The 15,864-nt window shown below is 44.9% G+C and overlaps 1 protein-coding gene across 1 annotated transcript in view; it reads left to right on the top strand.

The window, feature by feature from the left end:
- The window catches only part of ankfn1a (ankyrin repeat and fibronectin type III domain containing 1a), a gene marked incomplete in the record, with an annotated part of 232,233 nt that overhangs the window by 130,596 nt on the left and 85,773 nt on the right, over nt 1–15,864 (top strand). The window contains 2 exon segments of the mRNA XM_029697427.1: nt 1,517–1,639; nt 14,541–14,745. Coding sequence (XP_029553287.1) covers nt 1,517–1,639; nt 14,541–14,745 — 328 coding nt within the window.

Here is a 15,864-nt window from a genome sequence, read left to right on the forward strand (position 1 = left end):
TCCCTCTCCTATCATCTTATCTCATCTCCTATCACTCTCATCCCTTCTTTCTCCTCTCACTCTCATCTATCTATCTACCTCTCTCTCTCCTCTGCCTCTCCTCTCTCCTCTCATCTCTCTCCTCTCCCTCTCCTATCATATTGTCTCCTCTCCCTCTTATCTCCTCTCCCTCTCTTCTCTTCTCCTATCCTCTCATCTCCTTTCCATATCTCTGTCCTATCCCTCTCATGTCCTCTTTCTCCTCTCCCTCTCATCTATCATCCTCTCTCCTCTGCCTCTCCTCTCTTTTATCTCCTCTCCCTCTCTCTCTCTCTCTCTGTCTCCTCTATGTCTCCTACCCCTTTCCCTCTCCATCACCTGCTCACTCACATGCTCCCCTTCTTCCCTCCCCCTCCACCCATCTCATAACAGGTGTCCTCCCCCTCCCCCCATCTCTCCCCCCTCTCTGCTTCTCCCCCTCTTAATAATAGGTCAGCCCCAGTCCTCCCCTCTCATCTCTATCTCCGTCTCCCCCTCTGACAATGTCATCCCCATCTCTCTTTTTCTTTTGCAACAATAATCTGTCCTTCTCCTCTCCCTCTCTCTCCATCCTCCTGTAAAGCAACCCCAGGTTCTTTTTACTCGGTACAGTGTGTGTGTAACGGCTGCCAACAGTGTGTGCGTGTATTTGTGTGTGTGTGTGTGTGCGCGCCCAGCATCCGTCCGCTCATCTCTAGGCACCCACTCTCCGTGTGTGCTCAGTGTTCACCTCCCAAACCCCCCTCTCACATCATCCTCTCTCTCTCTCTCTCTCTCTCTCTCTCTCTCTCTCTCTCTCTCTCTCCCTTCCTTTTCTCTTGCAGGCTTTCCCTTCTCCCTTCAATGCTCTCCTCTGTGTGGGTGCGTGTTTGTGTGTGCAGCTAAAACGAGATGCTCTTGCTTACACAGAGCTGCGTTGAACAGGTGCTCAGTGCTATCAGCATAGCTAGCCAGAGAGGAATACAGAGACAAGCTCCAGAGTAGGAACCAGAAAGGAGCTACGCTGCTCTGAAACTGATCCAGGATAGAGCACCTCTTTGGGGATACACTTGTCTGAGCGAGCCCCTTGGAGAATAAATCTCTTGAACTGGGTTTAGTTGCCTGACAGAACGCGGAGATCCAGAGAGGGTCTACACTGGCCAGGGTTGTGACACTCGTCTCCTGGAAGTTTCAGAACGGGATGGACTAAGATTTATTTAGAACTTTGGATGGGCTCCAGAGAGGGACTCAGTGTGACTGAGACAGCCAGGAGAGAGCTTCAGATCTGGGCTACACTTACCTTAGTGGTACCGACATTCCTTAGAACTCAGTGAGAGAGAGAGAAAGACCTACTCTCCTCTCTTTCTCTGTGAGATAGAGACATTGAGAGATTTGCCTGAATGTGACTTTTGCTTCTCATCTGGACTTAACCTCTCCTCTCAAGGGTACCATTCAGGACTGACCTCCATCTCCCTCCTCTCCGACTCTCGCCTCCCCCCTCTCTCCCTCTGCTTTGCAGCTCGGAGAGTAAGCTATCTCGCCTGGCTCAGAGGTTGAACCAGAGACCGGGGGATGCTCTGATAAAGGACTTCAGACAGTTGCTCTACACGGGCTCACCACGCACGTCTCACAGCCTGGACAGGTACAACTGCTGAAGCCACCGCACACACACATACAGGTGAACACACATGCACAAAGCACAGACGTAAGTACACACACGTGCAGATTTCCACATACGCAAAGATGCATAGGCGCATGCACCGACACATACGCAGATGTGCGCGCACAGACACACACACACACAAACATCAGATGATACACTACATCAGTATGTGTGGGGTCAGTATACGTCTGCTGTGCTGTCAGCTGATAATTGATCTGTTGAACTTGGTGGGTGAGAGATGTAGGCTAGATAAAGGGGTAGGTAATTCATGTACTCTGTATGACTGCTGCTTCAGCATTCCTGGCTGTTGGAAGGAATATACTTTTTTTGGTTTCGCACATACAGTATCGATTGAAGCTGAAGATATCTTCATATCCCTCCCTTTCTCTCTCCTTCTCGTTCCTTCTCTCTTCTTTGCGCAGAAACAAATTAGACTGACTTGACTTCTGTTACTGTAATTTCTTTCCATCTTTATGTTCCTGTCTTTCTCAAACTGTTATCTCTCTCTTATCCCCCGTTCTTTCTCGCTGTCTCTCTATCTCTCTCTACTCTCTCTCTCTCGTTCTCTCTGCTTTGCGCAGAAATGGATTACACTGACTTGACTCCTGCTGCTGTTACTGTAATTTCTCTCCATCTTTAGGTCCTGTCTTTCTCAAACTGTTATTGCTCTCTTTCCCCCGATCTCTCTCTCTCTCTCTCTCTCTGTCTCTCTCCCTCTCGCTCTGTCTCGCTCTACTCTCTCTCTCTGTCTCTCTCTCTACTCTCTCGTTCTCTCTCTGTCTCTCTCTCTACTCTCTCTCGTTCTCTTTCCTTCCGTCTTCTGTGCGCAGAAACAGATTAGACTAACTTGACTTCTGTTGCTGTTTCTGTCTTTCTCCATCTATTATCTCGCTCTTCTTCCCCATTCTCTCTCTCGCTCTCCCTCTTTATCACTCTGCCCCTTATTCCTCTGTATGTAATGTATGTGTTTCAGTGTAATTGTTGCAGTAGACTGTTGTTGAAAATGCACCTGTACGTGTCTGTTGGTTGCTACAAGTCCCGTAGGCTCTTTAGTTAGCAATGTTCTGTTTAGAGGTTCCATTTGAGAGAGAATAAGCATGTTTTTCTTTGTGGGAGTGATTGAATAACGATGTTGGAGCTGAATAGAATACTCATACTTGCGTTCTAAGTAGTAGCCTGTTTGGTAATGCAAAAAAATAATGTTTTATAGTATGTGACATTTCCAAAATTGAGTATGCTTTAAATGCCAGGATGTCATACTAATTTCTGATTTTTACTAGTAGAATTTGCTACACACTGTTAAGGATTTTTATGCCTTGAGACAATTGAGACATGGATTGTGTATGTGTGCCATTCAGAGGGTGAATGGGCAAGACTAAATATTTCAGTGCCTTTGAACAGGGTATGGTAGTAGGTTCCAGGCGTACCGGTTTCAGTGTGTCAAGAACTGCAACGCTGCAGGGTTTTTCACGCTCAATATTTTCCCGCGTGTATCAAGAATGGTCCACCACCCAAAGGCCATCCAGCCAACTTGACACAACTGTGGGAAGCATTGGAGTCAACATAGAGTATATAGTTCCTGTAGAGTCCATGCCCCGAGGCTGTTCTCAGGGTAAAAGGGGGTGTTACTCAATATTAGGAAGATGGTCCTAATGTTTTGTACACTCAGTGAATAAACAACATAGCCAAAAGTATATGGACACCCCTTCAAATTAGTGGAATCGGCTATTTCAAACACACCCGTTGCTGACAGGTGTAAAGAATTCGCACACAGCCATGCAATCTCCATAGACAAAGATTGCCAGTCGAATGGCCTGTACTGAAGAGCTCAGTGACTTTTAACGTGGCACCGTCATTTGTCAAATATCTGCTCTGCTAGAGCTGCCCCGGTTAACTGTAAGTGCTGTTATTGTGAAGTGGAAATGTCTAGGCTCAGCCGCAAGGTGGTAGGCCACACAAGCTCACAGAACGGGACCACCGAGTGCTGAAGTGCGTAGCGTGTAAAACATATTCTGTTCTCGGTTGCAACACTCACTACCGTGTTCCAAACTGCCTCTGGAAGCAACGTCAGAACTGTTCGTCAGGAGCTTCATGAAATGGGTTTCCATGGCAGAGCAGCTGCACACAAGCCTAAGATCACCATGCGCAATGCCAAGCATCGGCTGGAGTTGTGTAAATTTTGCCGCCATTCGACTCTGGAACAGTGGAAACGCGTTCTCTGTAGTGATGAATCACGCTTCACCATCCGGTAGTCCGAAGGATGACAGGAAAACGCTACCTGCCACAATGCATAGTGCCGAGCGTAAAGTTTGATGGGGGAGGAGAAGTGGTCTGGGGCTGTTTTTTTATGGCCCCTAAGTTATATTGAAGGGAAACCTTAACGCTACAGCATACAATTACATTCTAGATGATGCTTTGCTTCCAATTTTGTGGCAACAGTTTGGGGAATGTCCTTTCCTGTTTCAGCATGACATTCTTTTTATTTATTTCACCTTTATTTAACCAGGTAGGCTAGTTCTCATTTACAACTGCAACCTGGCCAAGATAAAGCAAAGCAGTTTGACACATACAACAACACAGAGTTACACATGGAATAAACAAACAGTGATCTGTGAGCTGCTCTGATAGCTGGTGTTTAAAGCTAGTGAGGGAGATATGAGGTTCCAGCTTAAGTGATTTTTGCAGTTTGCTCCAGTCATTGGCAGCAGAGAACTGGAAGGAAAGGCGGCCAATGGAGGAATTGGCTTTGGGAGTGACCAGTGAGATATACCTGCTGGAGCGTGTGCTATGGGTGGGTGCTGCTATGGTGACCACTGAGCTGAGATAAGGTGGGGCTTTACCTAGCAAAGACTTGTAGACTTGACCTGGAGCCAGTGGGTTTGGCGACGAGTATGAAACGAGGGCCAGCCAACGAGAGCGTACAGGTTGCAGTGGTGGGTAGTATATGGGGCTTTTGTGACAAAATGGATGGCACTGTGATAGACTGCATCCAATTTGTTGAGTAGCGTGTTGGAGGCTATTTTGTAGATGACATCGCCGAAGTCGAGGATCGGTAGGATGGTCAGTTTTACGAGGGCATGTTTGGCAGCGTGAGTGAAGGATGTTTTGTTGCGATATAGGAAGCCGATTCTAGATTTAATTTTGGATTGGAGATGCTTAATGTGAGTCTGGAAGGAGAGTTGACAGTCTAACCAGACACCTAGGTATTTGTAGTTGTCCACATATTCTAAGTCAGAACCGTCCAGAGTAGTGATGCTGGACGGGCGGGCAGGTGCGGGCAGTGATCGGTTGAATAGCATGCATTTAGTTTCACTTGCATTTAAGAGCAGTTGGAGGCCATGGAAGGAGAGTTGTATGGCATTGAAGCTCGCCTGGAGGTTAGTTAACACAGTGTCCAAAGAAGGGCCAGAAGTATACAGAATGGTGTCATCTGCGTAGAGGTGGATCAGAGAATCACCAGCAGCAAGAGCGACATCATTGATGTATACAGAGAAGAGAGTCGGCCCGAGAATTGAACCCTGTGGCACCCCCAGAGACTGCCAGAGGTCTGGCAACAGGCCCTCCGATTTGACACACTGAACTCTACAGAGAAGTAGTTGGTGAACCAGGCGAGGCAATCATTTGAGAAACCAAGGCAGTTGAGTCTGCCGATAAGAATGTGGTGATTGACAGAGTCGAAAACCTTGGCCAGGTCGATGAATACGGCTGCACAGTATTGTCTCTTATCAATGGCGGTTATGATATCGTTTAGGACCTTGAGCGTGGTTGAGGTGCACCCATGACCAGCTCTGAAAACAGATTGCATAGCGGAGAAGGTACGGTGGGATTCGAGATGGTCGGTAATCTGTTTGTTAACTTGGCTTTCGAAGACCTTAGAAAGGCAGGGTAGGATAGATATAGGTCTGTAGCAGTTTGGTTCTAGAGTGTCTCCCCCTTTGAAGAGGGGGATGACCGCGGCTGCTTTCCAATCTTTGGGAATCTCAGACGATACGAAAGAGAGGTTAAACAGGCTAGTAATGGGGTTGAAACAATTTCAGCAGATAATTTTTGAAAGAGAGGGTCCAGATTGTCTAGGCCGGCTGATTTGTAGAGGTCTAGATTTTGCGGCTCTTTCAGAACATCAGCTACCTGGATTTGGGTGAAGGAGAAATGGGGGAGGCTTGGGCGAATTGCTGTGGGGGGTGCAGGGCAGTTGACCGGGGTAGAGGTAGCCAAGTGGAAAATGCTTATTGAAATTCTCAATTATAGTGGATTTATCGGTGGTGACAGTGTTTCCTAGCCTCAGTGCAGTGGGCAGCTGGGAGGAGGTGCTCTTATTCTCCATGGACTTTACAGTGTCCCTGAACTTTTTCTAGTTTGAGCTACAGGATGCAAATTTCTGCTTGAAAAAGCTAGCCTTAGCTTTCCTAACTGCCTGTGTATATTGGTTCCTAACTTCCCTGAAAAGTTGCATATCACGGGGGCTATTCGATGCTAATGCAGAACGCCACAGGATGTTTTTGTGCTGGTCAAGGGCAGTCAGGTCTGGAGTGAACCAAGGGCTACATCTGTTCCTGGTTCTACATTTTTTGAATGGGGCATGCTTATTTAAGATGGTGAGGAAGCCACTTTTGAAGAATAACCAGGCATCCTCTACTGTCGGGATGAGGTCAATATCCTTCCAGGATACCCGGGCCAGGTCGATTAGAAAGGCCTGCTCGCTGAAGTGTTTTAGGGAGCGTTTGACAGTGATGAGGGGTGGTCGTTTGACCGCAGACCCATTACTGATGCAGGCAATGAGGCAGTGATCGCTGAGATCTTGGTTGAAAACAGTAGAGGTGTATTTGGAGGGCAAGTTGGTTAGGATGATATCTATGAGGGTGCCCGTGTTTTATGGCTTTGGGGTTGTACCTGGTAGGTTCATTCATAATTTGTGTGAGATTGAGGGCATCAAGCTTAGATTGTAGGATGGCCGGGGTGTTAAGCATGTCCCAGTTTAGGTCACCTAGCAGCACGAGCTCTGAAGACAGATGGGGGGCAATCAGTTCACATATGGTGTCCAGAGCACAGCTGGGGGCAGAGGGTGGTCTATAGCAAGCGGCAACAGTGAGAGACTTGTTTCTGGAAAGGTGGATCTTTTAAGTAGAAGCTCGAATTGTTTGGGTACAGACCTGGATAGTAAGACAGAACTCTGCAGGCTATCTCTGCAGTAGATTGCAACACCGCCCCCTTTGACAGTTCTATCTTGTCGGAAAATGTTATTGTTAGGGATGGACATTTCAAGGATTTTGGTGGTCTTCCTAAGCCAGGAATCAGACATGGCTAAGTCATCTGGGTTGGCAGAGTGTGCTAAAGCAGTGAATAAAACAAACTTAGGGAGGAGGCTTTTAATGTTAACATGTATGAAATCAAGGTTTTCACGGTTACAGAAGTCAACAAATGAGAGAACCTGGGGAATAGGAGTGGAGGTAGGCACTGCAGGGCCTGGATTAACCTCTACATCACCAGAGGAACAGAGGAGGAGTAGGATAAGGGTACGGCTAAAGGCTATAAGAACTGGTTGTCTAGTACGTCCAGAACAGAGAGTAAAACGAGCAGGTTTCTGGGCGCGATAGAATAGATTCAAGGCATAATGTACAGACAAAGGTATGGTAGGATGTGAATACAGTGGAGGTAGGCCTAGGCATTGAGTGATGATGAGAGAGATATTGTCTCTAGAAACATAATTTAAACCAGGTGATGTCTTCGCATGTGTGGGAGGTGGAGCTAAAGGGTTGGCTAAGGTATATTGAGTAGGGCTAGAGGCTCTATAGTGAAATAAGGCAATAATCACTAACCAGAACAGCAATGGACAAGGCATATTGACATTAAGGAGAGGCATGCGTAGCCGAGGGATCATAGGGGTCCAGTGAGTAGTGAGGCTGGATTAGTAGGGTTCCGTGTGGTAAAGAGGACCAGTCCAATTGGCAAAATAGGTATAGTTGCCAAAGAAATTGTCCAATGGACCTATTCAGCAAACAGCCAATATGCTCTAGACAGCTAGCGGGCCGCGGCTAGCAGGCTAGCAGATGGGCATTCAGGGGATGTCGCGACGGAGGGGCCAGTTGAATAACCCCCTCGGGCAGATTACGTCGGTAGTCCAGTCGTGAAGGACCGGCGGGGCTCTGCACCTGCAGTAAAATGGGTCCAGGCCAATTGGCAAAATAGGTATTGTAGCCCAGAAGTGGCTGATGGAACACTTCAGCTAGCCGGGAGATGGGCCTAGCATGGGCTAGCTCCAGGCTAGCTGGTGCTTGTTTTGGGACAGAGACGTTAGCCAGGTGTAGACACTCGGATTGCAGCTAGCTAGAGAGAAAATAGGTCCGGTATGCTCTGGTTATAATTGCGTTGTGCAAACTGGCGAGAGTTTTCCAAGCTAAAGGTTAGCTGATGACCGCTAGCAGTGGTTAGCTGACTACTAGCTAGTAGCTAGGACAGAGACGTTAGCCAGGAGTAAACACTCGGATTGCAGCTAGCCAGCTGTGATGATCCAGGTGAAAAGGTTCAGAGCTTGCGGTGGGAGTCCAGGGATATGGAGAGAAAATAGGTCCGGTATGCTCTGGTTTGAATCGCGTTGTGCAAACTGACGAGGGTTTTCCGAGCTAAAGGTTAGCCGATGACCGCTAGCAGTGGTTAGCTGACTACTAGCTAGTAGCTAGTCAAGAGTCAAAAGTTGAAATCAAAAGTCAGTGAACCATTGCCAAATGCAATAAGAAATGTCCAAATGCAATATATAAGTATTGAAAGTGCCAAATCAGGATGTTATGTCCATTTGCCATATATGATCATAGTAAGTCGGCTTCCGAACCTAAAAGTCAGTGAACCATGCCCAAATGGCATTTATACTGCCCAAATGATATATATCACTATGTTAAGCCCTGAATCAACCTAGAAGGTCTATTTGTCATGTATGATGAGAGAGAAGTGGGACTCTGTCGTTTTTTAAATTAAAAAAGAAAAACATTCAAAATGATCAGCGGCGCCCCCTATTGGATGGGCATGGGTGGGGGGGTGCTCCCTACCCAGCCGTGGACCTCTTGCCCCCTCCTAAAGGCATTCAAAACCATTTAAATTTGCTCCTGGTAACCCGTTCCAATCACCAGGTGCTGTCCATTTAGAATATGTTTCAATGGGCATTTACCTTCACGAATTTTACATGCTCAAAAATACTGCAGAAATGCAAAATTGACTGAACTCGGGATGGCCGGGCAGTGATAGTGGTTCCTCTTCATCGCTCGTTGTGTGGATTTCATCATGTCCATTTGGTGATGGTTTTTCACTGTTAAAACATATTGCAAATGGACAAAAGTCAGCCATCAAGTCAGTATCCATCAGTCAGTAAGATAACGCCCAAAATGACCAGGGGCACCACCTATTGGATGGGCACGGGTTGGGGGTGCTCCAAACCCGGCCATGGATCCCTTGCACCCTTCTAAAGGCATTAAAAACATTTTTTAAATGTGCTCCTGGTAACCCGTTCCGATCAACAGGCTGTCCATTTGCAATATGTTAAAATGGACATTTACATCACGAATTTGACATGCCCTAAAATACTACAGAACCGCCCAATTGACTGGCCTGTTGATCTCGGGATGGCCGGGCAGTGATGGTGGTTCCTCTCCATCGCTCGTTGGTGTTGATTTCAACATGTCCATTTGGTGATGGTTTATCACTGTTTAAACAAATTGCAAATGGTTAAAAGTCAGCCAGCAATTCAGCGTCCATCAGTCAATTAGATATCATTCTGACACCAAACTGATACAAACTGACACCAAACCCACTTTTTCCAACTAGTTTAGAAGCCAACTATCACATATTTCAGAGCAGGCCCAAAATTCACAGCGCCTTCTGTTTAAACCATAATAAAAACGTAAAACACGTAGTTACATTCTGGCTGCGGGTCCAGTTCTGACATTATGTGTAGGCCTAGCTGAGGCGACCCCGAATCCCGAGTTTCGGCTCGATAGGTCATTTGGAGCCCGAGCAGCGACCTTAATTGGTGCTGAAAATCCAAATTTTCCGGGCGTTGCTACAGGGTCCTTGAATGAGCTATCGGACAGCAACTTTAGGGTCCGTCTCTATGGGCTGAGGCGGTTTCAATGCACCTAGTCTTGTGACTCTGGGACTTTTCTAAATGTCGTAATTTTCGCGATGGTCAAAATTATTTGAAGTTATTGCAAATGTACGGGGCTGTTTCTCGATCCGAGAACCTTCTAGAGCCACATAACTCACCGTGCACTATCAACTTGAGCTCTAGAACAGGTTTCTAAAGTTTCAGAGCTCTAGGTCTGACAGTTCTTTGATAGTTCGAACAAAGGTAACTATTGCAGGCTCTGTGTGTCTGTAAGCCCCATACTGTGTCACTCCATCCTTGCTGTGTGTGTGTGTGTGTGTGTGTGTGTGTGTGTGTGTGTGTGTGTGTGTGTGTGTGTGTGTGAGTTTTTCTTGGAAATCTGATGGGAAAAATGACATATGAAGTTTTAGAAAGATGTGACTTTTTTAACCCTTCGAAACAGCCCCTATGACCCCAATTTAAGGGACTTCCGGTTGGCACAGGAAGCTGAAAGTAAACACATATCCTCCTTGGGGTAGGCTCTTACAGAATTTTGAGTTTTAAATCTTTACGTTAAGAACTGACTGATTTACAGATGGTTGAATGAGTGTGTGTGATTACAGAAAATCACAGAACTCTCGTAGAGCTCCGAAACCCACCTTAACAGATTCATCTGAACATGCCACAACTGGATCTGTAACTTTTTTGGGGGAAAAACACATTTCTTTGACCATCATCAGTTGTACATTGTACGATTTCTCATAAATTACGATAGATAAATGGCTGGTTCTTTTTTTCCTGACACCGTAGGTTCATGTACTTTGACGTGAAGCGGTCAAATTAGCGCTCTATTTTCGTTTTTGACCTTTAATCCCAGAAAAATGGCCTTAACTCAAAAAGCGTTGAGGCCTCGAACACCATCTTGTTTCTGGGTTAACAGCCCATTAGGCCAAACCTATGCTCACCAAGTTTCGTCTTCGAAGTCTTTTCCGTTTAGGAGAAATGGCCATTGGTGATGTTTTGTACATTTGCAATAAGAAGCCATTCGCCATCTGGTGGAATTTACCGGGACAGCGGAAAAATTACCAAAATTTGAATATTTTATAAAAACGGAAACCAAATGTCCGAGAGACTTTATTTGATCTGGCCCTGGGGCATGGCCCGAGGCCGTCGGCGACTTTTAAAAGCATTTGCGGATGTCTAGTAAGGGACCGTACATTTGCAATATGGAGATCCTCATCCTCAAATGCCTTTTGCGTCCCTTTTGTAGGAGAGTATTTTGAAGTTGAGGTTTAGAAAAAATATTAAAAATATATGCGAAGAACAAATATATAAGATATAAAAGATATATACATGGGACACGACAAGGACAAAGACGTCTGACTGCTACACCATCTTGGATCACATTGCCCCCGTGCACAAAGCAAGGTCCATACAGAAATAGTTTGTCGAGATTGGTGCGGAAGATCTTGCGAACAGATTTGGGATGAATTGGAACGCCGACTGCGAGCCAGGCCTAATCGCCCAACATTACTGCCCGACCTCACTAATGTTCTTGTGGCCGAATGGAAGCAAGTCCTCGCAGCAATGTTCCGACATCTAGTGGAAAGCCTTCCCAGAAGAGTGGAGGCTGTTAGAGCAGAAAAGGTGGGACCAACTCTATATTAATGCCTGTGAATTTGGAATGAGATGTTCGACGAGCAGATTTCCACATACTTTTGGTGATGTAGTGTATATATACAGTATATACAATGCATTTGGAAAAAGTTCTCATCAATCTACACAATTCTCATCAATCTACACACAATACCGTCTAATGACAAAGCAAAAGTATTCAGACCCTTTGCTATGAGACTCGAAATTGAGCTCAGGTGCATTCTGTTTCCATTTATCATCCTGAGATGTTTTTACAACTTGATTGGAGTCCAGCTGTGGTAAATTCAATTGATTGGACATGATTTGGAAAAGCACACACCTGTCCATATAAGGTCCCACAGTTGACAGTGCATGTCAGAGCAAAAACCAAGCCATGAGGTCGAAGGAAATGTCCCAGCGCTCTGAGACAGGATTGTGTCAAGGCACAGATCTGGGGAAGGGTACACATTTATTTACAGCATTGAAGGTCCCCAAGACCACTGTGGCCTCAATCATTCTTAAATGGTAGATGTTTTGAACCACCAGGAATCTTCCTAGAGCAATTGATTCAATTTTAGAATAAGGCTGTAATGTAAAAAAATGTAGAAAAAGTCTTGGGGCCTGAATATTTCTGAATGCACAGAACAAAAATATAAATGCAACATGCAACAATTTTGACAATTTTACTGAGTTACAGTTCATGTAAGGAAATCAGTCAATTGAAAAAATCCGCTGGGGAGCAAGGCCCAGCCAATCAGAATGAGTTTTTCCCCACAAAAGGGTTTTATTACAGACAGAAATACTCCTGTGTCATCAGCTGTCCAGGTGGCTGTTCTGAGAAGATCCTGCAGGGGAAGAAGCCAAATGTGGAGGGCCTGAGCTGGCGTGGTTACACAGAGTCTGCTGTTGTGAGGCCGGTTAGACATACTGCCAAATTCTCTAAAACGACTTTTCTCTTATGGTAGAGAAATTAACATTCAATTCTCTGGCAACAGCTTTGATGGACTTTCCTGCAGTCAGCATGTCAATTGCACGCTCCCTCAGAACTTGAGGCATCTGTGACATTGTGTTGTGTGACCTTTTATTGTCCTCTGCACAAGGTGCACCTGTGTGATGATCATGCTGTTTAATCAGCTTCTTGATATGCCATACCTGTCAGCTGGATGGATTATCTTGGCAAAGGAGAAATGCTCACTAACAGGGATGCAAACAAATCTTTGCAGAGAAATAAGCTTTTTGTGTGTATGGAACATTTCTGGGATCTTTTATTTCAGCTCATGAAATCTCTCTCTCTCTGTTTCTCTCTCTCTGTTTCCCTTTATTTTTCTCTTTCTCTCTCCAGCGCTTTTCTTATCCACTCTCTCTTTCTCTCCACCCTATTTACCTCTCTACTTCTCCCTTCCTCTTCCTCCCTCACTCCCAGCTAATGATTTGTCCCTTCAACCAATTTTATCAGCTCATATCCGTAGTTATTAGGGTGAAGAGTGAGAGGCCATTGTACCAGCCTGCTGCTATTTGAGGCCCAGTTGATAGAGCTGCAGTCAGATGTGAAGGACTATTCATTGTGTTGTACATCACTGTTCCAGCCACCTCTCAATAGATATATGGAGAGATGACGCAACCTTTAAATTCAAACACTCCTGAAAGGACAGACATGACTATTCTGTGGTTGGTCATGAGTGTGCGGGAGTGTGTGTGCGTGAGCATATAAGAGTGCTCATTGTGGATATTTTAGTTCACTCACCTCAATTAGTGGAGACAGACACATAGGCACACACATAGGCACACACATGTTCACACACGCACATGCATGCATGCACACACACTTTCCCCTGCAGTGCCTCTAATTGGTCATGTTTTGGGGTGGCAGGTAGCCTAGTGGTTAGAGCATTGGGCCAGTAACCGAAAGGTTGCTGGATTGAATCCCCGAGCTGACAAGGTAAAAATCTGTCGTTCTGCCCCTGAACAGGCAGTTAACCCACTGTTCCCCGGTAGGCCGTCATTGTAAATAAGAATTTGTTCTGAACTGACTTACCTAGTTAAATAAAGACAAAAAAACATGTCATGTTCCATATCTGTGCCCACAATCCCAGGTGTAATATGTGATGATATTTTAATGACATTTAGTTATTTCTTCAACATGTTAAATAAGGACACTCACTTGCACACTTAAACTAATTGTCAGCCAATGAATCAATCACTCAGTCAATTAATCAATCTCGCTTTATTCAAGAAATGTATTTATAAGATAAACTAATTGGTCCTGGAAATGATAGAGAGCATTCATCATTACGTAACATATACTGTACTCTTGAGAAGCATAAAAGACAAAAATAAACCATTTGTTTTGTTATTCTTTCTTTGTTTTGTTATTCGTTATACCCAATTTGTGACAAAATATAATAATTGGGCTGCCTGTGTAAACGCAGCCATTCTATTGGAAAACTAAAGCATGTTTTTAATTCAAGCATCACATCCCTCTGTAGCTATGTGAACGCTAATTATGTTTTGGCAGAGGAAAGATAATGATGGTTGTCGTGACTCGCTAGCCAGTCTTCTGTGACAGTGAAGAGATAATGAATAGAGGAACACTAGAATGTTCCTTTTTCATGAATGGTTTCTGAAGAGCACTCCACTTTACATTCAGCTGTGAGAACGCTGAGTTGAGGTTTGAAACTCAGTTTTTTATTGGTCTATTAACTCATTTAACCTATGGTGATGTCACCATGGAAGGTCAAAACTCCATCCCACCAAAACACGCCGAAATTTCAGGTGGTCTTTTCAAACAACTATTACACTAGGCATTATAATAGTTTTCACAATTTCACAGTATTATTCCAACCTCATCGTCTGGAAATATATATAAAACACAGGAAGATCACATTTTTGATTGAACTGGGCCTTTAATAGTCCTTGAGGACATGTGAAGATGATGAAGATTTTAACTTAAACCAGATATGAAGAGTGCCTTGGAATTTTTTCTAATATATTTTCCTCCCTTCCTTTAGGAACTTATGTTCTGTCAGAATGACAGAACCTGAAACGGATCCATTTTCAAACTCAATTTGTACTGTCTTCATTGTCAGCCAATATATAATTGGGTAGAAATGTAGACTATTACTGTCCTCAAAAGAAATTGATCTTACACATTCAAATGACTTTTCTCTTCCTTAGGAACTTCTATTCTGTCAGCATGACTCAACAGATGCAGAACCTGCAGCTGTCCCAAACCAGGAAGTGCTCGGGAGGCCCTGCCTCTCCCAGCGCTGCCAAGCGCCTATACAGGAACCTATCAGAGAAGCTCAAAGGAGGCCACTCCTCCTTTGAGGATGCCTACTTCTTTGGCCGTGGAGACCGCCACGGTCATCGCAAGGGCTCGGTGAGTTGGGGATTGTGTGTGTGTGTATGCGTGCATGCGTGCCCTGTTTGTGTGCGTGTGTTCGTTTGTGTGGAATTTTGTGTGTATGGGTGAGCATCTATCTGGGACTGTTATGTGTCATCATCTTCATCAGATCAAATGATACCAGCCAGCCCAGATAAGAGTGTCCAGGAGGACTATACTGTGACTTACTACACTCTTATAAGTAAAGGAACCTGGAAGAACCTTTATGGAGTTTAAATAATTGCCCATAGGGGAAACCTTTCCAGTTCTAAAAGGTTCTTTGAGGAAAAGGGTTCCCTTGAAAAGGGTTTTCGGTGAATACATGTGTAAAGGTTCAAACCTTTACACAGGGATGGGGAGGGGTTACATTTTTTACCTTATTAGTAATATATTGTAGAGGTATTTGGGGTGTTTTGGTGGCAGCCTATCAGAAGATTGGAGGCGTGGCTTTCAGGTTTTGGCCACCCGTTAGAGTAAATGTGATTCATTTATTTTCCTTGAATATTTATGCATATTGTAGTACAATATTAACATTACTGATTACATATAGTAATAAAATGCTAACTATTCCAACTTTGGGATTGGCATAGGATCTTGATTAACTCTTACATCTCTGTAAGCCTCATTGATTCTACAAAACTGTCAGTTTTCAACCTTAACATGTGTTGACAGTACAACAGAACAGATGAACAGAAATGACATTTACTCTCACAGGTGGCCTAAAAATATCTTTCTGAAAGCCACGCCCCTACTAAGCCACACCTCCAGTCCATTGTTCCTCCATGAACCCTTTGCTACATTGAAACATTCCTCCAAGGTTCCTCCAAGAGTCGCTCAACTAAGGTGCAAATATTAACAATGACTAACAATGGTTCCTTGAGGAACTCCAGGGTTCCTCGAGTCTCCACTAATTCTAAGAGTGTAGAGTCACCCCATGTCTTCAGAGAGTGACTGGATAGGCTGGAGGTCTCTTTTTGTGTCTGGGACACTGGACACCAGGTTTAGACAGTGACTGGCTAGAGTGGAGGTCTCTCTGCGTATCTGGGACACTGGGTTTAGACAGTGACTGGCTAGAGTGGAGGTTTCTCTGCGTATCTGGGACACTGGGTTTAGACA

This window comes from Salmo trutta, chromosome 18 (genome assembly GCF_901001165.1).
Source record: "Salmo trutta chromosome 18, fSalTru1.1, whole genome shotgun sequence".
NCBI classification, from domain to species: Eukaryota; Metazoa; Chordata; class Actinopteri; order Salmoniformes; family Salmonidae; genus Salmo; species Salmo trutta.